Raw genomic sequence first — 26,969 nt, 5'->3', positions numbered from 1 at the left:
CATCTGGTGTATGATCAGGAGAATAGACATGGCAGATGGCCAGTGGCCGGGGGCACTCTGGAGTAAATTCCATCTTCGGACTGAAAATTTTGTTTCTCGAGGTCAGTGGTTTGAGTGCCACTATATCCTCGAGTATTGGACAGGGCGATTACTGTGGTTAAGACACTATTGCCAGAGCTAAAACTTACAGTCTATATCACCGCCTGCAGTGAACAACAGGCCCAACGGCAATATTTTACCATCAATCAGAGGGGTAACATTGCTTGGCAACGGAAAGTCGAAAGTGTGGGAAATGAACATGTATACAAACAACAACTCATGTTGTGTTATTGCAATTTGTACGTAACGGTGTTCTATGGAAATAAAGTAATATAATTCTACTATAGCGATGGTATGTCCGAAATGTTGACCTCTTAGATCTAGTCTAAGATGTAGTTTTCTTCATCTAACCAGCTTTCGCACCAAGAACGCCGCAAATATGAAAGGACCATTCTGATCCATCAAGACCACGCCTCATAAACAGTCCAACCTTAGCAATATGTTTACTGGAGGGTCATCGGGAAAACTGAAGAAGGGGCAAAAAGCTGCCAGGCGGTGTCGGGGTCGACGCCTGTATGTCCGGACCGGTACGCTGCGGCATCTTTCTTCTCGTCCACCAGGGACAGATCAAGCGCAGAAGCTTCGTACGGCGCTTGTGCCGCGAACACCTCATCCGTCGTCTTCGGCCGTCTCAGGAAGTCGGCCCGTTGCTGCGTGTCCCGGGCCTCGGCCTCGCCCCACAGCCGCAACGCCTCCTGGCGACGCTTCTCGCTGCGCGGCTCAAACGCCATCTCGAACGGGTCCGGTTTGATGATCAGCAGGCTGTTGGACTTGTCGAGCGGCACGGGCAGGTCCAGGCCCGTGACAGCGTCGCGCTTGGGCCGCAGGTTGAAACACCAAGCCAGCGCGCCGCACACGATGAGCAGCTCGTCCTCGGTGAGCGACTGGCCCAGGCACTGTCGTTGGCCCCAGCCAAACGACGTCATACCTTTGAGCGTCGGGTACTGGGTCAGGGGCTCCTGGAAGGTGGGCCAGCCAGCCTCCAGCCATCGTTCGGGGCGGAAGTTGTCGGGGTCAGGATACTTGTTGGGGTTGCGGAGAAAGGCCCTGAGCAGTAGTGTTAGACAGATCCTCTGGGTCATAGATGTAGGTCACAAGTGACGGGTACATACCAGTCCAACGGGAGGATGCGAGTGCCCTTGGGAATGAAGTAACCAGCGTAAACATCATCCGCCTCCGCTTCATGAGCAACACCTATGGCCCTAGATCAGTATAATAATTCGAATATGCGCGGATTTTGTGCGCGAAGATTTACCTGTCGGCACATTGGGCTTCCATCGCATCGTTTCTTTGATGCAAGCCCGCAGAACCGGTAGCTTCGGCATGTCCGCCAGCGTGGGAAGCTGCCCGTGGCAGGCCTCGTCAATCTCCTTTTGCACCTCGGCCTGCCAGCGCGGATGCGTGACCATGCTGACCAGGAAGTAGCTAAGCGGGCCGGCCACGGTGAAGACGCCAACGAGCGCCAGCATGCCTAGCATGCTCGACGCCTCGAGGTCGCCCGTGATGCCGCCCGACGACGTCGTCTTGGCGCGCTCGAGGAACTGGCGCGTCCAGCAGGGCCGCATCTCGCCGCGCGCCATCTTGCGGCGCACACCGTCGAGCCGCGCCTGCCACCAGGCCTGCTGGTCGTCGTGCCGGCGCCGCTCGGCGCGCTTCCACGGGTTGAGCGGCCCCACCTCGGGCAGGTGCCACAGCGGCGTCAGCACGTTGGTGATGGGCCCCGCCGGCGACATCTGCCGCAGCAGGCCCCACGCGCCCTCGGCGCAGGCCGCGCTCAGCGTCGTGTCGTCCCACACCAGCTGGCACATCACCTTGGCCGCCATGTCCTCGAGCGACGCCTGGAAGCCGTCCGGATTCGCGATCAGCCGCGCCAGCCACCGCTTCGCCTCGAAGTCGATGACGCCGTGGTACTGCGCATTCGTGGCCTCGGTGAGGTAGGCGTGCGTGAGTTTACGTTGGCGTGCCCAGTATTCTTGGTCTGGAGTCAGACGGTAGTTTGCTCAAGGAAGAAAGAGGAAGTCTTACTGTTTCGCCCCATCAGCGGCAAGTACTCCATCGAGCCTTTGTTGTCGAATAGCGAGCGTATAACAGGCCGGTCCGAGTTTGTACGGGCCCGCCGCACGAGGAGATCCTCAGCCACCTTCTCGTCAGTTATAATAACGAAGTTGGCACCCAACATGGTCGTCCGGTAGAAGCCGTTCACCGCGTGCACATCGGCCCACTCCTTGAACTTGAGCCACATATGCTCGATCGGCAAGTCGTGGATGCGGCCGATCCATGGTAGCTGTGTCGGGCCCGGTGGGTGTCTCGGACTGTTGATCTCCTTGAAAGCGCGCACAACGTGGAGGAGTGCTAGCCCTATCACGAAGACAGCCAGCAGGATGACGGTGATGAGCTGCATCTTTCCACCAGATCAGGGCGCTCAGTAAGTGGTATAGGCCTCCAATGCTGTCAGTATCTTTGGAGGGTGCCAAGAGAGCGACGATGGGCCGATTCTGCCGGTAGATCCGGGAACGTTGAGCATTATGAAGTGTCCAAGATCTGTTATACTTGCCCCAGATACGTGACACGTGTTTGGGAACGGGGCGCCCTGTCGCTCAACATACTGCCAATAACCTTCCAGTTCTAGCAGTCATGCGATAATCGACATTATGATTCCTGGCTTCACGGTTGAAAGGGAACAACCCCTTCACAAAGCTCAACAGGGGCCACCCACAAGTTGCATGCGGCCGTCGCAATAGTTTCCCAAAATAGCTTGGATCACCACGTTTTCACATACTACCCTTCCAGGGTTTAGGTCGCTAACCTTTTTCACCTCGACTTCTGTGTAGGTCTCATCGGCCATGTGGAAGGTGTATGGCAACCCTGGTCTAGCCCGAGATGAATCATTACGTACTGCCACAGGGTGCCAAGAGTTCTAACGTAATCATATGCTATAGTTATGGAAGATCTGTAGCGTCACATCGTTTCCGCCGTTCAAGCGTGATTGCGAGAGACATCACCATGAGCTAGGTATTGGCTTGGGTGACCAAACCTTCGCCTTGCCCGGGATGGCAATCGTGATAGGGAAATGATAGACCAATGACTTTGTCCAAGGAGCCGTCATCGATAAGCTGAAGCTGGCGACCATGGCCAGGGGCCAAGAACCCTGGATAGATGGCTGTTGGGGCTTGAGAAGCATTTTACCATCAAACTCCCGGGCCAAGATAGACATGCGCTCTGGGTGGGAGCCAAAGGCGCCGTCAAGGGGCCTCGTCAACTAAGTTGAGGAAGAACCAGGCCAACAATGATAGTAAAGAATCTCTATCAGTAAGTGCATTTGATAATCAAAACGGAGCCCAATGCTTGGCATCCCGATATGCGGTTTAAGCTTGAGTTCATCCGTCGGGGATAGCGGCCGATCGGCATGAAGTATAGTTGGCGCGGACCATGTGGGCGTTCAAACGGAGGATTCGACAGCCTACCGGCAAGGGTACTTTAGGCGTTGATCCGGTCCTGGCAATGGTTAAGTTTGGTATGGGATCTGATTACTAACGTGTATTATGTCAGCTTGTGGATTGAACATCCATCGTGGAAGATCCTGAATCCTTCATGGTCTAGACCAGGGCCACGGACAGACCTCGCCTGTGAGAATGCCCATGCAGTGTCCATGCAGTGCCTATGTAGTGAGCTAAGAAGCCCCTAGTGCGTTGCTCCTGTCCATCGGGGAGGTCCTACAAAGTGGCTAGTGAATGTTCAGCTGTCGACTGCCACCCAAGCATTGCACTATAAAACAAACATTTGATACTTTCCGCCTGCTTTTGGTAACGTTCTTCAACTGACGTTGCATCGCAGCTGGATAGATACACTATCAAATTCCGCCAACATGGACCCTGACCACAACACCCCAAAGCCAGTCGGCTCTTATCCCGATTCGGGCATCGACGTGCTCATCGTGGGCACCGGGCTGGCGGGACTCACCGCTGCTATCGAGTGCTCCCGTAAGGGGCATAGGGTGCGCGTATTGGAGAGACACACGGAAATAAGTACAATGGGTATGCGGTTTCGATCGGCGATCACTGAGATCTATACGCTGACTTGGAAATAGGCGACATGTATTTCATGGGCCTCAGTGGGACAAAGTTTTTCAAACATTGGCCCGAAATGGCCAAGGAGTATGACGAGATCTCGCTGCATAACTGCTGGATGGAGACCTTCAAGCATGACGGTACCCGCATGATTCCCGTACTCAAGGTCGCAGAGCGTCTCAAGGAGGCAGGGCTGGACCCGAACACGCCTCCCGGGGCCTTTCAGATGCGACCCCTGGTGTACAAAATGTTTGTTAATCAGGTCAACCGGCTCGGTATCAAGATCGAGTTCGGGAAGCGCGTGGTCCGATACTTCGAGGACGCAGCGCGCAGCAAAGCCGGCGTCGAGACCGACAATGGCGAATGTTTCGAGGCAGACGTTGTGATTGCCGCCGACGGGGTCGGGTCCAAGAGCCAGGAAGTCGTCGGCGGCCAGGTCCGCGCAGCAAGCTCCGGCAGGGCTATGTGGCGGGCCGTCTTTCCCGTCGAGGTTCTTGACAAGAACCCGGAAGTCAAGGGGTTTTTTAAGCTCAAGGATGGGCAAGATCCCATTGTCAGGACGTTCCTTGGACCCGGAAGTTACGGCCTCACCCTCACCCGTCACGATGTTATTGTGTGGATTGTGAATCATGACGTAAGATATATCTTCCCTACGCAAAGCCTGTTTCTTCCCCCCCCCCTTCTGACACTCAAGATCTAGGCCACTGGAGACGAGCGCGAGTCGTGGAACCACACGGTCGAAGCCGAGGACGTCTTGGAGAAGATCGATGAGAGTGTGCACTGCGCCGAGGGCTGGGCGCCCATCTTCAAGGACCTCGTGCGCATCACACCCCGAGAACCATTGTCAACTTCGAGCTCTTCTGGCGCAATCCTCAGTCGTCGTGGAGCTCGCCCACCGCGCGTATCATCCAGATCGGGGATTCGGCTCACTCCTACATGCCTTCCTCCGGCAACGGGGCCACGCAGGCAATCGAGGATGCCGTCTCCCTCGCATCTTGCCTCCAGCTCGGCGGCGGCCGTGACAAGGTGCCCGAGGCCGTCCGAGCGCACATCAACTTCCGCTTCCTGCGCACCGCCTGCGCGCAGAAGCTGGGCTTCGCCAATGCCGAGCGCCTGCAGGACACGGACTGGGCGAAGGCGAAGCTGGATCCGCGCAAGGCGCAGCCGAAGCATCCGCGTTGGGTGTGGGATCATGACCCTGAGGCGTACACCTACCAGAACTACGCGAAATGTATCGACGGCATGCGCAAGGGTATCCCGATGGACGAGAATGAGGATATACCACCCAACTATCCGCCCGGGTATAAATACGTACCCTGGAGCATTGACGATATCATGAAGGATCTTGACAAGGGACAGTCGGTCGATCTTGGTGCAGGTAACTGGGATTGAGTTAAGGAACAGTATACCGTGGGAACAAGGGTTTACTTTGGAAAGGGGCGTCTTAGTCATAAAGGTTGGCCATTATGCTGCTTGCAATAATCAGCTGGTGTTTTAGTGGTTAGACACATTTCCTACATGTTTTATGCTCTGTTACCCAGCCATTTATTTACAACCCGCTAGTCTCTTGTGGGAATGTCCACATTCTTACAAGGTGCATATTCTGTCTGCTGTGGTGATCCATTTGTTAGAAACGCTCTTGGAATTTCACCGGGCATGTCTTCTCACTAGTAATACAAAAGACTTTGCTTTTATTCTATTGGCTAACTACCGAAGCACGGACATCAGGCTAGACGAAGTATAAGTAGATTGTGTATAGGGAAACCTAAATACTACATTCACTAACGCTTAGTAGCGCTGATGATACTATAAAGAGCGGCGAAGTAGCTACCTGATGGTCGTACGTATGATATTGCGATCAAACGGATGATTTGGCATCGTGGATACGGCCTAGATTCAAATTTGGTAGGGTGATGTCTGGGGGGCGAATCCGACAAGCCTGTTGCCTGGCGCCGGCTGTAGTATCTTCTCCTTGTACCATTGACACGCCGTTTCCGAAAGCTTGATCACCTCTTGAACCTCAAAGTCCTTCTTGGGCAGCAAGTCATAGATCCCTTGAGCGTAGTCGGGGGCGATATTGTAAACTTGGGCCAGGTATTTCTTCTACAATGGAGAGAAACGTATGGTAAGTGCATGCACAATGCAGAGAGATGACCTGTGCATACCTATATGATGGGTTGATTGCACAACTTCAGGAACTGTGCATTGTTATAGCACGTATTCTTACGCTCCTGCTCAGACATCATGTGCTTCCACAACCGCGTAGCCTGGGCATAGTCGCTCTTTTTGCCCTCGTGGTAGTAGTGGCTCTTACGGCTGCAGACGTTGTCGGAGACCTTGAATGCGGGCTCGACCGTGTCCGGGCGGAACTTGTAGGCGTAGCTGTTGGGCACGTACTGCGGATTGCCGGCGTGGTTGGCGTCTGCTCTCATCGGCCCATCGAAGTTGAGCGATGAGTATGACCGTGACATGAACGGGCAGTTGACAGGAACCTGATGTAGATTCACACCGATTCGGTGATATTGAGCATCGCTTTGGCAAAAATTAGTGTCTCGCAGATAGCTCCATGCGGGGCAGACGTCGTCTCTTACCGATAGAAGAACATTCTGAGCGAATCTTGTGTTAGCCGGCTGAAAGAGCATTCGGTAAAAGGGGTCATACTCACCGGAAATGAAGGAGGGGATCTGGCGAGTCTCCAATGCCTGGAACCATCGAGCCAGGTGAGAAAGCGGCAAGTTCAACATCGCGGTGGAAGTTTTCTGCGTTGGTTAGCGCCAGGGCAGACTCGATAGCACTGGTGAAGATGGATTTACCCGGGTTCTTGTTTAGGACGAGTCGTCCAAAATCGTGCATGTGGAACTGATCGCATGGCCAAACCTTGGTAACATCAAACGGATCGAAGCCCAACTTTTCTGGATCGGCATCCTCGGGTTCCATGATTTGGACCTTGGTCGTCCACTCGGGCTCTTCGCCACGCTCAATGGCCTCCCAAAGGTCACGCTTGGAATAGTCGGGATCTTCGCCCATGGTGCGGATAGCCTCGTCGTAAGTAAACTGCTTCTGGCCGTGCTTGGCGATGAAGTCTGCATGGTCGGCGATGAAGTCTGCGTGGGCGGCGATTCTTAGCACAAAGAACTAAACAGAACAGTGCGATATCAGACAAAACGGGCAGGATCTCGCTGAACTCACGGTACTTGATGTATATACATCTCCCTTCGCTTTTGATCCACTTGAAAGTGTGACAGCCATAACCATGGTTGTTGCGCCAGCCGACCGGGGTCCCATGGTCGCTGAAGAACATGAGGCCAGCATGGTTCCCTTCAGGGGTACAGACAGGCCAGGAGATCAAATATCGAATTCATGTCGAGCAAGAAGTTCTGGGGGTTACGGTGCTGCGACCTGATAACATCGGGGCCCTGGATTGGGTCGCGGCAAAAGAAGACAGGGAAATTCAGCCCCACGTTGTCATAGTTGCCCTCCTTGGTGTAGAACTTGACGGCGAAACCCCTCGGGTTCCTGCCCTCATCCGGGTATTCTCTGCCTAGGGTCACTGTGGAGAAGCGGATGAAAATCGGTGTCCTCTCGCCTACGCTCTGGAGGAAGTTGGCTTTCTACATTTTTGTGTCAGTCCATTGAAGCAGTTCACCCCGTCCACAGGCTTCAGCAACTTACAGTGAGGTGGGTGACATCGTGGGTGCACTCAAAGTAACCAAACGCGCCACTCCCGCATGGGTGCACCATGCCTATTCCAGGTCAGCAACTTCGAAATAGAGCTACATCTGACCAGAAAAAGTACTCACGCTCCAGGTTCTTGGATCGGTTGGAAGTCTGCTGTTTCCTACTCGCTTGCTTAGGCACGCTCGAGGTATTTCAATTGCAGCAGAACTCTCTGTACTCACTGGAACAAGAAGACATCACTGGCGACAGGAACTCCGCCGATGGTTTTGCTATGGTCACTGCGAGACAACAGCGGCAGGGCACACTCTCTTTGTCGAACAAAACATATCTAGAGGCGCTTTACACATCAGGCCAGGGGATGCCCTCGTTGTTGGTGAAGTACGGGCCATCGTCCTCGCGCTTTCCACCTTCCATAGCACCCGAGACCTTGGAGATGATGTCGGCGGGTCCCTCGTTGGCGCTCTGCATGTGGCTCACGCGGTTTCCTCGCGACTCGGCCGTCGTAGTGCTGGCAATCGTTTGCTTGATGGACTCAAGCGGGTGCTGGGTGATACTCCATTGGTTGCTGTTACCGCCCGTGGTACTTTTGAGGGCACTGGATGCCATTTTGTTTGCTGGTACTCCGATGCTGACTTCCAGAGGATGTAGAATTCGGGTTTGCACAAGCAAGGCAAATGTATAACGAGGCTTCCCACAGCGAGGTGAAGGCGTCTCTTAAGACATGTTGCCTGGAGACTTCTCCAATTCTTCCTGCTTCGTATATCGTGATGCATCGATGATATCAGGACTTCGTAGGCCAATGTGAGGGCAGATATGCAAATCAGTCGTATAGCACAAAAACCAGGGCTGGAAAATGGCATGGTGCACTAAGACATTGGGTTTGAACAGCAGTATGTTGAAGGAACGTTAATGCGGCATGGACTTCGTGGGGCGTGGTCATGATACGGACCAACTTCTCCGTATTGCTAATAGAAGCATCAACGGGGTGCTCCAATGTCATCATTCAACCATCATTCAGCCGCATATCCGTCATTATAACCACCCACTTTTCACCCGCCGCCAATCTTCCTACTCTTGGCACTCCACAGCGCAGGTCTTCTACCAATGTACCAGGTGCTCGACAATGACGACTTCCGAAGATGGCGTAATGACGGCGGCAGCCGGTAAGGCAACCCGGGAAGTGCAATCGCCGTTCGAGAGGACAGGATTTACTTTATGCATCCGTCCGCGAAATGGCTTCTACTCGAGAAGCAATCTGACACAATGTCTCCTCACGGGCGTCAATCCATGACGCGCATCGGTTCGTGCCGTACTTTGAAAAGGCCAGTTGAAAATAGCCCATTTCGGATATACGCGCCGGCGCTACTGTGCAGTCGCCACAATGTGACACTGCATACAGCGTCAATGAAGCATCTTTGACATATAGGTGGCATTCAGTTGCATCATATATCCGCAGCCATGGAACCACAAGCTAGACTTCTTAAGCCGTCAAAGCCTCGTAAGTGGTGATGAAGACGTGAATGGCCACATTGAACACGATGGGCGACCGAGAAAACCTACGGTCTTCTGATGGAGGCGATGGTCGAGGCCGGGTGGACGAATCACGGCGCGTCGGTGTCCGGGAAGCGCATTGCGCATTTCACGTGGGCCAACTTCACCTGCACGCAGTCCACGGGAGGCATCGCCATCCTGTTGAGCGAGACGCCCCATCAATTCCACGGGCTGCAGACGCTTGGTGTCGTCGTCTTCATTCTGAAACTGGTTCTCTTTGTTCTTTTCTGCTCGACGATGCTCGCGCGCTTCGTCCTCCACCCACCCATGTTTCCCCGTTCGCTGACGAAGCCGCCCGAGCCCTTCTTCTTTGGCTCCTTCCTGCTCTCCGTCGCCGTGTCCATCATCTCTATCCAGCGGTTCGGCCAGCCCCACACCGGGTACTGGCTGGTGGTTGTGATTCGGATATTGTTCTGGATGTACGCAGCCATTAGTCTGTTACTCGGATCGACCCTGCTGGTATTGTTGATGGCGAACGCATCAGTCGACCCTTTGCAACTCAGTCCAGCTGTTTTTCTGACGGTATTCAATATCATGCTCACCGGAAACGTTGCCTCGGCCATCGCCCAATCCCAGCCTCCAGATCAAAGACTTCCCATCATCGTGGCCGGCATCTCCTATCAAGGCCTCGGCTGGACTGCGAGCCTCGCATATATGCCACTGTACATCGGCTCCCTGTTCGCCAACGGGCTCCCGCCTAGAGCCCAGCGTCCAGTACTTTTCATGCCGGTGGGGTCGGCCGGCTTTACCATTGTCTCGCTCATTGGCTGTGCTCGGTATATCCCGGCCGGAGTTGGTTATTTCGCACAGCATCCGAGTGCCCCGGAAGTGCTTCAGATAGTGGTAGACTGGGCGTCCATCTTCCTGTGGCTCTTTGGCTTTTGGCTTTTCGCTATAGGCCTGTTAGCCAATCTTCCACTGTTGGTGCCCTACGAAAATGGACACTTCAAGCCCAAAACGAGCTTTTCGTTGGCGTGGTGGGGCATCATCTTCCCCAACGTGGGATTCACCATGGGAACGGAATATATCGGACAGCAATTACAGTTGAATGCCACCCAGTGGGTAGCGACAATCATGACTGTACTTCTATTTGCTTTCTCGGTGGCCACTCTGGTATTCCATATAAAGCCTGTAGCGACGCGCCAGATCATGTGGCCGGGGAAAGACGAAGACGTAACGTTATTGTAGAAGCAAACATGATGAATGCTCATCTCCACCCGGTCCTCATGTCCGGCATTGAAAAATAATAATTCGCTGTGGTACTTGTAGTCCTTGGCCACACGAAGGCTCACCCGAAGGCTGTTTAACTGCCAAAACTGCCAAAGTGTCTAGTGAGTGTGGCTTTGCTCGCGCTCGGTTTCGTCCCCTTCTGCGCGTACGCTCGACCGAAGAACGGACATATTGACACCTCACACGGTGCATATTCTGTCGATTGTAATGTTCTATCTATCAAAAACGCTCTTCGAATTTTATTACCTACCTAGCGGGTGCTACATGGCGAAGTAGCAGCGAAAAGAACTTTAACTGTGTCCATACTAAGTAGGTTTTGTATAGGGAAACCTAAACACTAAACTTGCCAACTCTAGTAGCGCTACTGATACTACTGACACGGTGCCGACCCTGACATCGACGCTCGAAATGCTTCTGTTTATAGTCTAGTTTTCTGCATTAATTCTAAATGTACAAGGGGGTAGCCAGCTTATCAGTACCCTTGACGCCCAGATAACCAGTCTTGTTTGAAGATTGATTAAGACAATGGCTACTAATATCGGCCTTAGTCATACTCCCGTCGGGTCCAACGAACGAAAGAAGGCTGTGGCGGGCGTGCAAACATGGAGGTGTGGTCCGTAGGCGGCACGACGCCCTCCTGTCCATCCATGGAGGAGAACTCGAAGTTGCGCACCAGGGTACCGACAATGACGCCGAGGTTCAGGTACGCAAACTTCTCCCCGATGCAGCGATGGCGCCCGGCCCCGAACGGGAGGTACGGGCTCCTGGACCCCGACGTCGTGGCGCCGTATCCGTAGTCCACCACTTCTTCGTCGACCGCAGCGGCGACTCCCTCCTCGGGCTTGTCCCAGCGGTGCGGGTTCCAGGTCTTGGCGTCGCGGAAGAACTCCTCGCTCGTCGAGGTCGCCATGGGCGAGGACAGTAGCACCTTGTCGGCGCCGATGACGTAGGGGGTTCCGGGACGGGAGCGGGCTCTTCACCTTGCGGAGGATGGAGTGGATCGAGCCGTGCAGGCGCAGGGTCTCCTTCACCACGTTGTGCAGGAGGGGAAGCTTGTCCAGGTCCGAGTATTGAAGCGGCGGCAGGCGGCCGCCCTTGCTGCCTCGTCCCAGATTCTGAACCTGCTCTTGGAAGAGCTCTTCGGCGATGTTAGGATGGGCTGCAAGGCGGAGCATGATCCATGAGCCGGCCGACGAGGACGAATGCTGGCCTCCCATGAGGAGTGTGATCATCATATGGGCAATTTCCTTGTCGGGGATGGGTGTCCTGCTCTTGTAGCTACAATTCATGAGGTTCCATATCATGTCGTGTTCCTCCTCAGACTCCAGATCGTGCTTGCGGCGCTCTTTGATGATGTCGAGGTAGACGGCTCGCATCTTGATATGGGCAGCGTCTCGGCGGCGATTTCGTGGCAGGGGTAGACCGGGGAAGAGGAAGTTGATAGGAGAGAAGCCCTGGTCGGTCATCGTTGTCAGCACGAGCTTGGGAGATGGACGTTATCGCAAGTACTTACCAGGTCCAGATCATGGTACAGCCTGGCGAAGTCGGCAGTTAACTTTTGTCGCACTTCTCTTCCCTGCAGCGACCGCGCTGCCGTGAACAGTGTAATTTCGGACATGGCCGTGGTAACGTCGATAACGCCTGAAGTCCCCTTCCACTCCGGGGTTGATTTGATATAATCCAGGACTTCGTTTTCGATCAAGGGTACATGGGCTTCCAGGGCTGCCTGGGTCAGACCGAATTTGACAAACTTCTTCTGTTCCATGAGCTTGGAGTTGGGGCAGTCGTAGACGACATCGCTGCCAAACACGGGGATGGTAAGCGGCCATAGATTTCCTCGGCGCTGACGTCCTGGAGCTTGCCGTTGAGGATGAAGTCATTACCCTCGATGCCCAGGTAGCAGGTTATGTTCCGACCGAAAAGAGTGAAGGTGAACACATCACCGTACTAGTGGAAGGTGAGGCGTTAGTAGAGAGAGAAGGCCAAGACCAGAACTTGTCTTCTGCGAGAACTCACCTTTGCCCGGTACTTATGGAAGAACCCAACGGGGTCCATACCATACGCAACGGCATTTCCGAGGTAGGGAATCCAATGGAAGACGGCTGGTGGCTCGGTCTTGGGGCGGAAGAGGATTTGACGGCAGGCGTTGAAGAGAATGAAGGCAACAAGTCCAATAAGGCCATGGGCTGCATGACGGAGTACCGATGCCTGTTGTAACTCTATGAGAGATATCATTGTGACGCGTATCAAAGAACAGTTGGAGCCGGGAGGTGTGCTGCTGAACAGGAATTGGTTGCTTATTTAGAAAGGAGGTGTTCATACCTCTTTTGTAGGAAGTTGCTTCCGCGTGAAACCACTCTATATCTGTATTCGTACCGCGGAATATAGGCAAGCATTGTTTACTGCGTAGAGATGCGAGTGCCTAGGTATTCATTTCTGTATACCTCTGGGCTATACCTACTGGAGGTCGGGACGTGTTCGTATTCGTATCAGAGGTACGTACCCTCCCTATAGAAAAAGCCCCAGTTTAAGCGAGCCAAGCAATTGAAACGGGCCCCTATCACAGCGCATTAACCAAGTATTCATCGTCGACGGACTAGCCACATCGAAACTTCGTACTCGGTATCTACCGACAAGAACTCTGGATGGATTTTTGCCCAGCCGCGGCTATGGTAATTGAATTCCTGAGTGCCAACAGTGCCAGCCAAATGGCAATTTCTGCTAGGTAGACTTGGCATGAATTGAAGCTGAGTGACGAGTGACAGCAGAGCGGCGGACCCGGTGGAATAGGCGGCCTTCCTGGCGCATGCAATCGGGCACGTCGTAGTTGGTGGATAGCTGCCTGCCAAAGCTCCAATCGTTGATGGGCAGCAACAGAACGCTGATCACCGCAAACACGGCGCCGTCAAAGTCTCCGGCGAGAGTGGAGAAGGCTCGGCTGGGCGATCCCGAGTCGGAGTTCCGCCGATGCTCCACATCACCATGCCGGTATCCGTCGCCGCCTGACTCGACTTGCATGCCGAGCTGGTGGCATCAATGTCGACCCGGCCGGGGTGTCTACAGCGGAGTTCGTTCGGTGTCACAGCGGAAAACAGTTCGATTTCATGGGTGAATTCGGTGTCGTCGTTGGTGTCGTCAAGCGGCGTTGTATCGCCTTGCGGGGTTTTCCGTGCCCTCAGATAGCCACAAATCCCGCCGACGCTGCAGCCCTTCCTCGTATATCTAGCTTGGTGGGTTAACCGACATGTTCTGCTGCACTTTCTGCTTTTTGTTACTGAAGTGGGTGCATTACAAGCCGAAGGATGTGATCGATAGGGTCGAACTGAGGGTAGCATGGGCATTCACCGGACTGTACGGACAGTCGTGCTGTACCACCAGGTTTCCAGTTGGACAGATATGTGGCAAGAATGGGTGAGATACTGCAAAATTGAATAGGTGCGGAAGTCTGGGAAACTTCCAGGTCTCATATACACATCAAGCGCAGCAAGCCTCTATGCGCAACGTGCAGATGGGCAAATGAGAGATGGTCTCAACTGGCGAGAAAGCCTCGGTACATTGCAGAATATAACCATTCTCGATTCGTGGGACCAGTCCAGGTTGGACGAACAAATTGGTACGGCGTGTCGGTTGACTCGAAGAAGATAATCATGACAAACACGGCATTCTTCATGGGCTAGGGTACTTGGCGAAGACACTGCAACACCGAGAGGCTGCGAAGCTCATTGAAGACACTAATACATAGTTCGTTTTGGAGGAGTCAAAGGCTCTGCCGCCGGTCCGAGGAATCATCCACGGCATGGTCATGAATCCCGACCTGGCAAACTAGACGGGCCAAAAGCGCCTTCAAAGTGCTGTGGTCCGGAACTGACCCGCACAGAGGCTTCCGTATGTGACCTTCGACCTTGTACTTGTCACGGATCCGGGCTACCTGGGCGATGCCGGTAAGCAAGGCCTCTCTTGCATAATCCAAGAGGCCGGACTCCACTGGCCCTTCGACCCGTATGGCATGAGTCCTTGAGTTGCCGTAGAGCTCCGCAACTGGCTGATTCTTATAGCCCGTTGTGACATATTTATGTTCGATTTGGTGAGCGCAGAAATCGACGAGGGACATGGTTGGTACTATTGGTAGGTGCAGTAAGAACTTGTATAGCAAGTCTTGGCACGCGAAGTCGTCTTTATGTCCGCAGACCTATATGTGTTTTATGCAGAGCAATTATCCAGTTATTATCCCATTATCCCGCCTTGCACCGAGCTCGGACCATGCACGCCCGCATTGAACGCGACCCACGCCATAACGACGCGCCCTTCCCTACTTTATTTCGCGTTCAGTCCTGCGTTCCCTGTAATCAATCAATCAATCAATCCAAGTCTGGACACTGTGATGTGCCCGCCGCAGGAGCAACTTCCTCGAATCCATCCTGATTGAAACGCGTTCGTTCCCGCCTGACTCTCCGTCCATATTTCGAATTGCCCAAATCCGAATAATCGACTTGTAAGCTTCCACTTGTTTGAAGGCACATTACACCAACCGTGGCTGTCGACGCAACGAGATCGAACCTACACCACCAATTCGCTGTGAATACCTTGCCCCCCGATCTCCGCCAACTTCAACATCCCACCATCCAATCCTTACTTGCCTAAATGGTCTGACTTGATGCCCACGATTTTCAGTTCACTCTGGAGGCGGATATTCGCGCTCCATTGTACGGGCTTCTTCAATGCCACTATTTGATATGTCACCCAACATCCAGGAGTCGGAAGCTGCCTCCAGAAAGCGTAGTCACGACGAGTATGCTGAGGGGGCCGTCGAGGTCGACGTCCATGCCGCAACTACACCTGTCAAGGAACCTATAGTTTCTGCCTCAGTCAATGAGCTTGACCGTAAGTCGTCTGCAGAAACCCCTACCGTCCCTTTTAATGCCTAACCCCCTCATCTACAGAACCTCCCAACACTGCTTTGTCAAGCCCGCTGTCATCTCCGCCCATGAGTAGTAGCTCTTCAGCTAACACTGACGGAGGATCCAATACCTCGCCACACAATTCCCCTTCCCCCAAACACACCCCCGCGCCCACTACTATGGCGCCCCCCACAAAAGGTGTCAGCGACGCTCAGTCGCCATCGACGACGAAAGCTCCAGCTTCGACTGGTGCCCCTGCCAAGAAGAAGAGGACACCTGCCGAGGTACAAGCCGACAAAGTTCGCGAAGAGCAAGAACGGGCCGCCAAGCGCCAGAAAAAGGAAGAGGAGAAAGCCGAGAAGGACAGGCTGAGGGAGGAAGAGAAGGCCGAGAAGGAGAAGGCAAGATTCGCCAGAGAGGCCGCCCGGAAAGAAAAGGAAGCGGAGAAGGAGGCACAGCGTAAGAAGAAGCAGGAGGAGGAGGATAAGAAGAAGACCGAGGAGGAAAAGAAGAGGCGCCAGCAACCCACCCTATCGATGATGTTCGCCAAGAACAAGCCGAAAGCTGATGGACCATCCACTCCTGTTAAGCAACCAGTCGCCAAACCGGAGCCTTCTCCCTCAGCACACCCAAGCCCGGCCGTCACACAAGCAAAACCCGAAAAGCTGCCCTACGAGCGATTATTCCAGCCTTTCTTCGTCAAATCCGGCATGACCCTTGCGCAACCGAGCTTTGCGCAGATGACGAGTGAGACCGCCTCGGCCAAGTCCAAGATACTCGACGAGTACATTTACGGCCAGCGAGGTGAAGAGAGCGTCAAGCCCTTTGACGCCGTCCGAACATTCCACCTAAGCGGCCTTTCATTGGGGCGTGGCGTCATCCATCCAAGTGTCAGGAAGATCATGGCGGAACTTCTCGGTGACCCAATTGAGAGCTCTGATCGTACGGAGTCGCAACAAGCCCGGTTCAGCGATGTACAAAAGCAGCTCAGTAGCATTCCTGTCAAATTGGTGTCGTTCTACGAAGATGTCCGGCCGGCATATGTCGGAACTGTCACCTCCTTCAACCCCGAAGAGCTACACAAACTTGCACGGCAGCCGGCGCACCGAGTCCTCACAAAGCTCAACTATGAGTACGACTCGGAAGCTGAATGGGAAGAGGAGGAAGGAGAAGACCTAGATGACGCCGACGAGGAGGAGGAGGACAATGAGGGCGATGACGAGATGGCCGACTTCCTTGACGACGCCGAGGATGCTGTCGCTGTACGGACAGCCCACCTGCCCGAGGAAGAACCAAAGAGCACAGGTATCTGCTTCGAGAACCGGCAACGAGCCGGTCCATGTCCAACTGTGTACAAGTACCGGATGGAGTTTCTGCTCGGTAAGCGTGTGAATGAAACCTTCTGTTCCGCAGCGCACTCGCTAATCCCCACTAGATTCCCTCCCCCACCATCACAGCATCGATCCCTTCGCGACCGACTATTGGGAACAGCCCAAGTCGGCCAAAATCGAGACCACTTCGTCCTCTGTTGCAGTGCGGTCGTCTCCCTTCGACAAGAACTCGGCAGGCGCAGCAGGCAAGGCGATGCCTCCGCCTCCGAACCCGGCCGCTGTCGATCCCAAAGACATGGTCCCGGCTGCGGAGCTGGCCAACTTCAAGCGTGCCATCGTTAGTGACGACATCAGCATGCTGACCAAAGTCTCTATGATCGACATGTTGTCAAAGCGCTTCAAGTCTTGTACGAAAGCACAGGTCCGGGCTACGTTGGAGATAGTGGCTCATCGCGTCCCGAAGCCTGGCGGCAAGAAATCCGAGCGATATTGGTCATTGCTACCGGAACATGCTCTGTGAGAGCGGTCGTCCGTCACCTGACAACAATCGATGTATAGAACATTGGCATACCCGACAGCTATCTGACGATGAATGGCGATCAGAACCGAGCTTAACGCCAAGATTCTTGTGTGGAACACGCATCACCACAGTCAAATTCCATCTGCTCCTTCGCCGACATATCGGAGAATCACCTGTTTAGAGTCGGAACCGGAGTTCAGTCACTTTATAGATCATACATCATCAGTGGCCTCACACGAGCCCAGTCACGGCTTGCTGCTCTGTAGCGGTTCGGGATAAGTCCACAACAGCAGCCGCCGCCTTTCGTTCTGAGTGGGGCGAACTGGTCAGGGGGTTTTGAGAACCGGCGTTGGTGGAGTTTTGAGGGCATTGGGGGAAAAGAGCCTGTCCGATCAAAATTGAAGGCGAAATGTTTTCGCTGGCTACTCCTACCTTCTGCGTGGGTTCATTGCAGGCATTGATGATCATGGACATAGATGACGTTTCGTGTGGCTTAGTCCACCAACCCAGAATAATGTACGATACCCATTTTGGCGTTTCCTGCAAGATGGTGTACTTTGTGCATGTGACCTACTCTGAGCATAAGAATGGTGTATTGTAGATAACCTCGAGGCGAATGCATCATAATGGCTCGTTGGTTCCTATTTACAACTACTAGCAATACCCTGCGGATTCGCAGTTCCAGATGCCTCTATGGGACGTCCTACAGGCGTCGTAGTAACTATAACTGCCGTCGTAGGCAGTTCCATCCGTAGCTAGTGGAGCTATCCTATCCCTAGCTATTCCTCGTCTGCCTAGTCTCCTATCGCCACTCATCCCGACCATGAATAAATAAGCGAACATTTTGGGCCTATTGACTGTTATTCAGCTAATCTTCGCAGCCAATATTTTTCAGATTGGTGCTAGATAGTCGGTAGCGGTTTCCCGCCGCCCGCTTCATTTGCGAGCGTGGTGCGAAGACGGTTCTTTCGGCCCGGACAACGCCCAACCCATATGCCCTTCCCTTCTTTCAAGGGTCAAATGCTTCATAGTGTACAGATAAGGCATACAATAAGGACCAAGCGACAATTAAACCCTGCTGCTCAACGCTAGACTCGACATCCAACCATGCAATCCATCATCGTCGTCAAAAGTCATGACTCAACATCATCAAGGGGTTCGTTCGCCCATTCAAGGTCGTCTTCCCCGTTGTCCAGGGCACTTCGCCACGTCATCTTGCTGACCGCGGCGGAGGGGTGTAGCTGCAAAACGTCCTAGGCTTGCCTGCTAGCCCCAGCACGCTTGTTGTCGTTGCTATAGTTGTTGGCAGCTTTCTCGCGGCGTTGCTCGTCGATCTGCGCGCGCTGCGTCATGCTGTCCGTGTGGCTCTTGAATTCGATAATCGTGTTCTGGGGGCACTTCAGCCACGCCTTGAGCATGTCCCTGTAGTCCCATAGTTAGAAGCCAGGTTGTGGCAAGGGCATGGAGTAGTATACACATACCGAACCTTGAGAACAATGCTACCGGTGCCAGACGTCCAGATGCTGAGTATGTCTTCGCCGTTGCGCACACTCAGGACCATTCCGTTGATAGCATTGTTCATCTCCTCGCTTCCGTCCGAGAGTGCGTTCCCAATCAGGGCCATCATGGTTTCCGTCCAGTATAGGTCCGCGACACCCTTCTTCATCCGCAGTGTCCACTTACCACCCTCCTTGTTCTCATCGTCCTCCCATATCGGGCGAATGCCCTCCTTGAAGAAGTGGTAATCCGTTACGACGGGCAGCTCCGAGGGTCGCTTTAGGTGTCGGTGGACGGTCCAGAACTCCTCCACTGTCGTCACCCTGGCCATGGGGTGCAGGGTCTTGTCGTAGTCCACTCGGCCATTGGCTTTGCTTATCGGCGGCCTCGTCCAGAAGAACCAGGTGTATCGTAGAGGGTGGGACGGTCCGGAGCCCGCTTTGCCGGAGACAGATCTCAGTGCTTCGGACGAGGTTTTCTCGGTGGCGGGGGTTTTCTTACCACCCCCAACCGAGCCCATGGCCATCTCGAAGGGATTGCCAGGCGTCTTAGGCCCCTTGCCAGCAGCGCCGAACGACGCAAAGGCACCGGATCCCAAGCCGAACGCACTAGAGCCTCCGCCGGTCGGAGAGGCTAGCCCGCTGCCCGAGGTTGTTGCCGAGAAGGGGTTGGGCTTTCCGTGGGATGAGGTCGGCCCGCCATTGCGGCGGGCGGAAGATAGAGATGAGAAGTCCCTAGCGGCGGTGGAGGGGTCGGTCTGGGGCGTCGATAGAGAAAGATTACTAGTACTAAACGCACAAAATTGACGTGTTAGCCAAACAAAGCGCCGGGATCGAATCTCGCGGGAAGACAGAACTTACTTGGGGCGGCGGTTCCAGATGGAAGAGGAGTTCTTGTTATCCATGGGGAAAAAGTGGCGATGGCGGGTTTGTAAAAGCGGTTTGATTTAATAGTGAATCCAACTCGTCCCCCAAAGCATGAAAACCTCTCTTTCGAACTATTCTAACTTCGCAATTCTGAGCAAGGGTATCGCCGGTCGGAGAGCGAGATGCAACTCGGTAGCTCGTGGCTGGCTGGCTGTGTCCGTGACGATAGTCTCGTTCGCAAATGGCGTTTTTCGCCAAGAGCCCTGGGGGTATGCAAGGGTGGTGGTGACGGTGTGTACGAATGTGTGTGTGTGCGTCGCGTAGGTGGATGATGTCAGTTGCAGTGGGAGATGCGAGGGACCTGGACGGAATTCAATGAGAATGTTGACTGGGTATATGAGGCTGTTGGGTATCAAGAGGCGATGTAGTCGGAATCGTGCAGTTGTGTGGTGTCTTCTGGTGGTTGTGAATGCTTTCTTTAGCTCTGGAGAAAAAGTGATGGTTCGATCTGGAGATTTTGCTCGAGGAACGTTAGGAGGGCAGGTGGTTAGTGTGGCAGGTTAGGGATGTACTTTGCCGGTTACAGCCTTTGGCTGGCAAGTACCGGCCAGCCCAAAACTGCTGGAAACGTTCTCTCTCCGTCGCCCAAAGACCAATGATCCTCTTGCGATTTTACCGGGGACTTCCCTACTGCAGACCTAGACAGAGCGAATATCGATTGGGCTGCATTTCGCCTCAAAGCTGTGTACATGTAGCGTGAAGTCACCTACTACGGTACCTACATTATCTTATCGGGCTTACAATTACACTACAGCTGAGCCGAAGACGTAACCAGCCCGGCCCAGTTTGCAGGCACAGAGCACTGTTACCCTCCACTAAGAGCCTAACCTTAACCAAAAGAGAACGAGACTCACGGCTCATATCAGCCTCCTTGCTTTTGCCCGTGTGGGGGTAAACAGCCCACCTGTGGTCCCTGGAAACCTGGCTTTGCCTGCAGCAGCCGCTGTGTGTCATCACGAGGCTGACACTGGAGAGCTGGCCAATTGACAACTTTTTCTGTCTTGTTTTTTCCCTCTTCTTGCTCGTATCATGTAGCCCCTCCAACCAGACCCTCTATCAGGAAAAAAAATCTACTAGCCGGCAAATCTGTGGCTAATCCCCACCGTGTCCCCATCACGGCCTACAAAATGTTTTCTGGCCGGCCCTTCTTTTTTCTTCCTTTCCCTTTCTTCATTATGCAAGACCACCAACTCAAATCATTGCCAGCCTGCCTTGTTATTTTTCCACGCGGCTGGCAATTCCGATGAGTGTGTCAAGATTGACCTCCGAGCCATTGCTTAAAACCATCATCACGAGGGCCCCTTCGGGCGGCTTCCATGATGCGGTGATGACCTACTGCAAAACCGGACATTCTATTCTGAAGAACTCTGTAGCCAACACCCCTCGCCTCGCTTCAGCAGCGTATAAAGACGTGGGTGGTGTTGTAAGTATGTAAGTCAATATGCTCTTTTGTCGCTCATGGCCGTGATGATACTGTACTTTCTGGTAATCCGAGCTGCTCAGCCCGCATCACTTCCCAAACGGAGTGCGTCGGCGAGGTTGATCCTGTGGAGTTTGGCAATATCTGAGCTATAACCGTGCTACTATGTGGATGACCTTTTCTCAGCTCAAAAGCTGACCTTGGTCTTTCTCCGGGGTGCAGGTTATTGCCGACCGCGGTCGTGATGCGGGCAGTGTCCTTATTGCGTGTCTAGCATCGATTCCTCAATTGAAGCCAACAACTTCCCATCCGTGCTGGAGACACTTGCATATTACTTCCTATATTCAAAGCCCCGAGTGCACTCAGCTGCGCGAGACATGTTCGCCAATGCTTTCCATCTTGGTGCACCAGTTTCCGTACTCTGCTCACGATTACAGGGGGAGCAAGTCTTCACCTCTCCAACATGCCGATTCCCGCTTCACAGTTCTACTTCATATCCAGTTACCAAGATAGAGCGCTCCGCTATGTAAGAAGAACATTTCCAATCGGCTTAAAACGATTAAATCATCTATGTACAAGTCGTCCTATATTAGGGCCTTTTCATTGCCAACGATTCTGGCAATCTTGGTGTTTTGCCTTAGTCTAACCTACCCTACCGTTGATTTCCGTTCGCTTGATAAATACTTCATCGTTGTGAGACCTTTACAATACATTCAACGCAGTCATGGTCGTTTCTTCACCCTTTTCTCTATATTGCTATCCAAAACTACGGCATTCTCGATCTCATGGGATCTAGTGGCTCGTTCAACGACGGCCAGCGACAAGGCACTTGCTATCCAACCAATGCTTTCCCAGCCGACAGTCGATCTATGAAGAAGCAGTCTAGTTTTTACTCATCTCGAGGACCCGCGCATCCAAGGCAGGTGGTCAGCCTCCATTGGTTATAACTTCTTGGCTTTGAGCGGATACGGACGACATCAAAGACGGCGGAGTCGTCCCAAGCAGAGCCATTCTTCTCGGCTGCTGCTATCGACACCCATCGCGTAGAGGTTAGGCCGTACAAATAGATTGAGTCGAGGTTTCGGGACTGATGGGCTTAGGACCCATATCGATGAAGGTTCTCATGTCATAGTTGCCCTGGTCGTTGTACGTCGGTCTTGGATTTGTTCGTGAGTGCGTTCGACACGGCAGCTTAGGGTGTCGTGGGATTTCTTCAACTACGCGCATACAGCATTGAAGAAAGCAATTCTGACAGCCGAGAAGCCCAAGAACGTCGGGGCCATTCAACGAGGAGAGCTTATTCGTGGCGGCCTCGTGGCCTTTGGTAGAAGGAAGGACTGCCTGTGTGATCTTGGAATGCAAAAGCTTCGGTCAGATACCGCATATTACAACGAAAAGAGACACTCCATCGTATGACTTCGTGCTCGCTATTTAACACAGGCAGACACCCACCGAAGCCGTCACCGAAGACAAGAAACAGTCTGCAACAGAGGGTTGTGCTGGGCGTGCTTCTACACGAAGAATAATTAGCAGTGGACACAACCCTGAGGAACGGCAGTATTTCTCATGATCGTCTAATCGACAAAGCCTTTCTCCTATGTCTTATCTGTTTTTATATGAAGAGTCCATGTTGCCCAAACTGTCTGCCCTTTCCTAATGATCATATATTCATCCACATCTTCTTGGCACGTACCGATATGTAGTTTCATGGTATTCGCCCATTTCTGGGCGTCTCGAACCTGGAACACCTACAGTGATGGTATCTCGAGGCTCTGTTCGAGTGCTGCGCCGAGGGGAACAAGATAAGCCGATGAAGGATGGTATGCTTGCTTCCACTAGACCCTTCGTCTCTCTTCCTTTCTGGTATTTCGAATGCTCATTGCGGACCAATAGCTGTAGCCCATGGCATCGATTCCTGTCGTAGTACATCACATCTCGCAGCATGTGTACCTTGCCTCCCGACCAGGTGAACTGTCCCGCTAGCCATGCATCCATCGTTGTGTCCTCGATAGAGATATCAGGCGCATGTTAATCCAAGGGGCCTTGCTTCCACGATAAATTGGCAATCTCGGGCGGCAGCCGATGTAAGCACTAGATACTGCTGTGTCTACGCAGCGTATCGGGATTCTCGCCTTGTCTAGGCTTCCGGTCGTGGCATCATCTCGGGAGCCGGGGATGTCGTCGTCAGATCGATTTCGGGGCATGGCCTAAAGTGAGTGTCAGTAAATGCTCGCAGTTATCTGGGTCAGGAGACGGACCAAGTTGGAGTGGCGTGGCGTAGCGCAAAGAGAATCGATCACAGGTCAAGCAGCACAAGACAGTATTACTACAGTGTAGCAATTTCTCCGGGAATCAAAATGAGATTCGCATAAATACATCACGTCACGAGCAGCTGCAAAAGTAAAGTCAGGTTAATTCTGGGTCGAAATAGTTTATTCTCGGACTGTGGTATCTAATCCAAAACTATATCTAGGTGTTTACAGCCTCGTTGCTGTCTTCACCCCCCTCGCGTTGCGTATCTCCAGATGTGTCCTCTGTACTCGTAGGAGCACCACTAGCCTCTGGAGATTCGTTGGTCGCTGCAGGCTGTGCAGTCTCACCAGCTTCTTCGACCACGTCAGGTTTCTCGTCCTTGGAAGGGTTTCCTTCCGTGTGAGAGTCCTCGTTCTCGGGAGATGTCTCGTACTTGAAAAGTTGTTCTTCCGCAGGACGGGGTGGCTCCTGGTCCTTCTTGCCCTTCTTAGCAATGGCTTTCTCGGCCTGCTCGACAAGACGAGGTCTTTAACCTTCTCCGCATCCAAATCAATCCCTTCAGTCATTACTTCATCTCCTGGACGATCCGATCCTCGTCCAGGGCAATGAGTTTGAAGGTTCGGGTGACGAGGGCCTGAAGCAGTGACATCGATACCTTGAAGTCTTCATCAAGCTCACCCATCTCGATGTATCTGCTTAAGAAGAGATCCTGCAGTTCACTTTTGCACTGATTCGCGTTGATCTGATCTCGGACCAGCCTGTCAACAGCCCACTCGAAACCATCGCGCCAGAATATCACGAGAAGGACGAAGTCTGGTGTCGCAGCATTTGCCACAGTCTTCGTCACATGCCATCTGGTCTGGTGGGTGACACTCGTTGTAACTGGGGCACGGCTGAATACTACGGCTGACGGCTTAGTTGCACTGGCTCAGTGGATTCTGAATTGCATCCGCCTTGGCAACAACATCCGCCAGGGTCTTGTCGTCTACTTCGATAGCCCCGTCAAAGGGGATGGTACCCTCGAAGGCTTGGCTAAGGGGTTGAGCCTTTTTTTATTTCAGCTAAGACGTCCTTATAATGGTCCCCACGGTGCTTTTTAGCTGCCAAATCCTGTCTGTCAGGCATCTCTTGATCGTCGTCTCGGTCTCTCCTTTTCTCAGCCTTAACAACAACAGACGTAAGAACCGAGTCTTGGAACATTGGAAAGGACTTTGCACAGGACTTCTCGGTATCTGCTGGCACCCTCTCTGAGTTCTCAAACACGACCCATCTCTCGTCGTATTTGTGATACTTATCCAAGGGGTCAACTGCAAAATACCCGTGGTCCGGCATTGGATCCTTCCTGTAGGCCTGATACCAACTGGGTGGCCCCTTGTTCACCACATTCGGAGGGATGGTTGGGCCAACTGGCAACAAATCGACTTCCACGTTGCCGAGCGGCATGGTGGTGTTGATGTTCCATTCGAACCGCTTCCAATATGGATCACGCTTGGCTGCCTGGTCGAGACATACGACTTCTCGCTCCCAGACCTTAGCCAGCACGGGGTTTAGCACTGGTCTCTTGACGTCGTCGCCGGCCACTTCGCCTGAGTAGTCTTGCAGGATACGAAGAGGAGCTAGACCTTGTCGAGATTTCCATGCCAAGTATAAAATCCATTGTGAACGCTCGCGCTGTTGCTTGAGACGGGTGCAGACATCGATGATGTGCTTTTGGCTCCCGCAAAACGTGCATCCTGGTAGTCTACCGATTGGATCGAGTGGACCACGACACAGTTCAGGGGGTGCTTAACACCGCAGTTTCGACATAAGATTGCCCGCCTTTCCTTGAGATTTGGAGGCCACGTCCAACATGCTGCAGGCAGCTTGTTCATGTCATAATCTCCAATATCATCTCGATCGGCCCTGGGCTTGTTCTTAGCGGTCTTGGGTTTGGTCTTGGACAGAGCTGGCTTGGAACCAGTCGACTGTCCTTGACCGAAGCTGAAGGGTCGATTCTGCTCCCACTCTGCATAGCGAGGATCCGTATCTTTATACGGGTTCGTCACTTCAGCAGCTGATTGTGGAGAGTGTGCATATGCTGGTGCCTGTCCGTAAGGGTGCATCTGCATTGCTGGGGGTGGAGGGGGTGCGAATACCAGCGCCTGCCCGTTAGGGTTCTCCTGCATCGCCGGGGGCGGAGGCTGTCCGTATCCCCAAGGTGGTTGGGCATATCCATATCCATATCCACCGTCGTAGGGATGTCCATAAGGACCGTACCCATGGGGATATGGAGGATAGCCATAGTACTGACCTGGTTTTTGTGGTTGTGCTACGGCCTGACAGGCCGCACTGTTTTGCACACCATCGTTGTTGTCATTGGGGTTTCTATTTCTTTGTTGGCCTTGGCGGCCGCCTCTTGATGGCCGGCGACCGCTGCGATAGGTTCCTCTTGGTGGCATCGCAATACAGAAGTTTTGACGTTTCTGGGCTGGCTGATGACGAGGTTGTTGGGAGGAAGAAGGAGAGGGAGCAAAGTCAACAGCAGAATTTTATTTTTGACCAAGAATCAAACATGCGGTGGGGCCCACACATTGCACAGGTACGTAACCTATTACTCCTCTGGGATGGTACCTACATGTAGCTGCCTTATGTAATGTTTTCCAACGATTGTGCTATCTGGACACCTAAGGTGTTTTGATAGGGGACCGCTGGGGAGCCGTTGCACCTGAAATCCGCTGTATTGGGGTGCACCAATACCTATAGCAGCCCATCCGAGGCCAGTATGAACAGATACGTTGAGCAAGTAGGTGTAATTTTCCCTGTGTACTTGCCTAAATATCTCTGGCTACAAGTGTTGCACTCTTCTACTCAGCAAGGCCCCAAAGGGCGACCCATCCTCTGCCTTGTTCTCGTGGCCATGTAGGACTTATCTGTGATATGGTGAACCAACGACTGGGAATAGATGGCCGGCTTCTCAGTTCTACGTCAATGTAAACCGTAAAGGTGCCGAGTCAGTCTACTGTTTTGTCTCACGTTGGCCTCACCCTAACATGTTGAAAACTTCAGGATCTGTTTTGCTGGCCTTACCTTTCGTCGTGGATTTTCTAGTGTCTCAAGAATCTGCTGGAACCTGGCAGTCACCAGACGAAATCACCAGACGAAACACAGTGTAAGGTCACCTTCTCGAAGCATTCGCATGTTTTCCTGTTAGCTGATATGGTGGCTAAACTGTTTGGCCTCTTTCGAGGAGCCAGCAGCAGCTGTTTGCGGATCAGTAGGATTCAAATATGAAAGGTTACTTCGTATAATCAGGCTTTCTACGACTGCATAATTATATCTACTGTCTTTCTTGTGATACAGAAATATCTCCATTTCTTCTTCACACCGCCAGCGACCTAGCAAATGCAACGAAAAAATATGAGTGACCGTCTTTAGTCCCACCGAAGTCAGTGTAATATCGGGGTCCAAGGCCACGGTCAAGCCTGATGAAAGAACAAAAATTTTGAAGTCAGTCTCTATC

General features: G+C 53.1%; 10 protein-coding genes across 10 annotated transcripts; 3 read left to right on the top strand and 7 right to left on the bottom strand.

The window, feature by feature from the left end:
* Positions 1-542: 542 nt before the first annotated feature.
* PG994_013847 (uncharacterized protein) lies at positions 543-2,500 on the bottom strand (the record flags this gene model as incomplete). Its single annotated transcript, XM_066865256.1, has 4 exons — positions 543-1,146; positions 1,212-1,293; positions 1,355-2,071; positions 2,125-2,500. The coding sequence occupies 4 exons, from the start codon at positions 2,498-2,500 to the stop codon at positions 543-545; spliced, it is 1,779 nt and encodes a 592-aa protein (XP_066708385.1).
* A 1,464-nt stretch (positions 2,501-3,964) lies between these two features.
* On the top strand, positions 3,965-5,558 carry PG994_013846 (monooxygenase; the record flags this gene model as incomplete). The annotated part of the gene is made up of 4 exons (XM_066865255.1): positions 3,965-4,133; positions 4,187-4,800; positions 4,867-4,983; positions 5,022-5,558. 4 exons carry the CDS (start codon positions 3,965-3,967, stop codon positions 5,556-5,558), a joined length of 1,437 nt encoding a protein of 478 aa, XP_066708384.1.
* A 504-nt stretch (positions 5,559-6,062) lies between these two features.
* On the bottom strand, positions 6,063-8,450 carry PG994_013845 (uncharacterized protein; the record flags this gene model as incomplete). The annotated part of the gene is made up of 10 exons (XM_066865254.1): positions 6,063-6,250; positions 6,394-6,698; positions 6,758-6,772; positions 6,832-7,301; positions 7,356-7,456; positions 7,501-7,777; positions 7,839-7,909; positions 7,967-8,004; positions 8,066-8,122; positions 8,188-8,450. The coding sequence occupies 10 exons, from the start codon at positions 8,448-8,450 to the stop codon at positions 6,063-6,065; spliced, it is 1,785 nt and encodes a 594-aa protein (XP_066708383.1).
* A 972-nt stretch (positions 8,451-9,422) lies between these two features.
* PG994_013844 (amidohydrolase) lies at positions 9,423-10,583 on the top strand (the record flags this gene model as incomplete). Its single annotated transcript, XM_066865253.1, has 1 exon — positions 9,423-10,583. One exon carries the CDS (start codon positions 9,423-9,425, stop codon positions 10,581-10,583), a length of 1,161 nt encoding a protein of 386 aa, XP_066708382.1.
* Positions 10,584-11,169: 586 nt separating this feature from the next.
* PG994_013843 (cytochrome P450- family 51 (sterol 14-demethylase)) lies at positions 11,170-12,091 on the bottom strand (the record flags this gene model as incomplete). Its single annotated transcript, XM_066865252.1, has 2 exons — positions 11,170-11,553; positions 11,606-12,091. The coding sequence occupies 2 exons, from the start codon at positions 12,089-12,091 to the stop codon at positions 11,170-11,172; spliced, it is 870 nt and encodes a 289-aa protein (XP_066708381.1).
* A 1,255-nt stretch (positions 12,092-13,346) lies between these two features.
* Positions 13,347-13,643, bottom strand: PG994_013842 (uncharacterized protein; the record flags this gene model as incomplete). The annotated part of the gene is made up of 1 exon (XM_066865251.1): positions 13,347-13,643. The coding sequence occupies one exon, from the start codon at positions 13,641-13,643 to the stop codon at positions 13,347-13,349; it is 297 nt and encodes a 98-aa protein (XP_066708380.1).
* Positions 13,644-14,382: 739 nt separating this feature from the next.
* On the bottom strand, positions 14,383-14,736 carry PG994_013841 (uncharacterized protein; the record flags this gene model as incomplete). The annotated part of the gene is made up of 1 exon (XM_066865250.1): positions 14,383-14,736. The coding sequence occupies one exon, from the start codon at positions 14,734-14,736 to the stop codon at positions 14,383-14,385; it is 354 nt and encodes a 117-aa protein (XP_066708379.1).
* A 622-nt stretch (positions 14,737-15,358) lies between these two features.
* Positions 15,359-17,374, top strand: PG994_013840 (uncharacterized protein; the record flags this gene model as incomplete). The annotated part of the gene is made up of 3 exons (XM_066865249.1): positions 15,359-15,506; positions 15,566-16,903; positions 16,959-17,374. The coding sequence occupies 3 exons, from the start codon at positions 15,359-15,361 to the stop codon at positions 17,372-17,374; spliced, it is 1,902 nt and encodes a 633-aa protein (XP_066708378.1).
* A 1,253-nt stretch (positions 17,375-18,627) lies between these two features.
* Positions 18,628-19,775, bottom strand: PG994_013839 (translation initiation factor eIF4E3; the record flags this gene model as incomplete). The annotated part of the gene is made up of 3 exons (XM_066865248.1): positions 18,628-18,796; positions 18,856-19,659; positions 19,732-19,775. 3 exons carry the CDS (start codon positions 19,773-19,775, stop codon positions 18,628-18,630), a joined length of 1,017 nt encoding a protein of 338 aa, XP_066708377.1.
* Positions 19,776-23,686: 3,911 nt separating this feature from the next.
* PG994_013838 (uncharacterized protein) lies at positions 23,687-25,908 on the bottom strand (the record flags this gene model as incomplete). The annotated part of the gene is made up of 4 exons (XM_066865247.1): positions 23,687-23,996; positions 24,040-24,370; positions 24,559-25,254; positions 25,320-25,908. 4 exons carry the CDS (start codon positions 25,906-25,908, stop codon positions 23,687-23,689), a joined length of 1,926 nt encoding a protein of 641 aa, XP_066708376.1.
* Positions 25,909-26,969: the final 1,061 nt, after the last annotated feature.

Source organism: Apiospora phragmitis, assembly GCF_038363925.1.
Source record: "Apiospora phragmitis strain CBS 135458 chromosome Unknown utg000013l:1.0-2965645.0:1.0-2969333.0, whole genome shotgun sequence".
Classification (NCBI taxonomy): Eukaryota; Fungi; Ascomycota; class Sordariomycetes; order Amphisphaeriales; family Apiosporaceae; genus Apiospora; species Apiospora phragmitis.
Note: the sequence above shows the minus strand (reverse complement) of the source record. Positions and strands in the feature narration are given on the sequence as shown.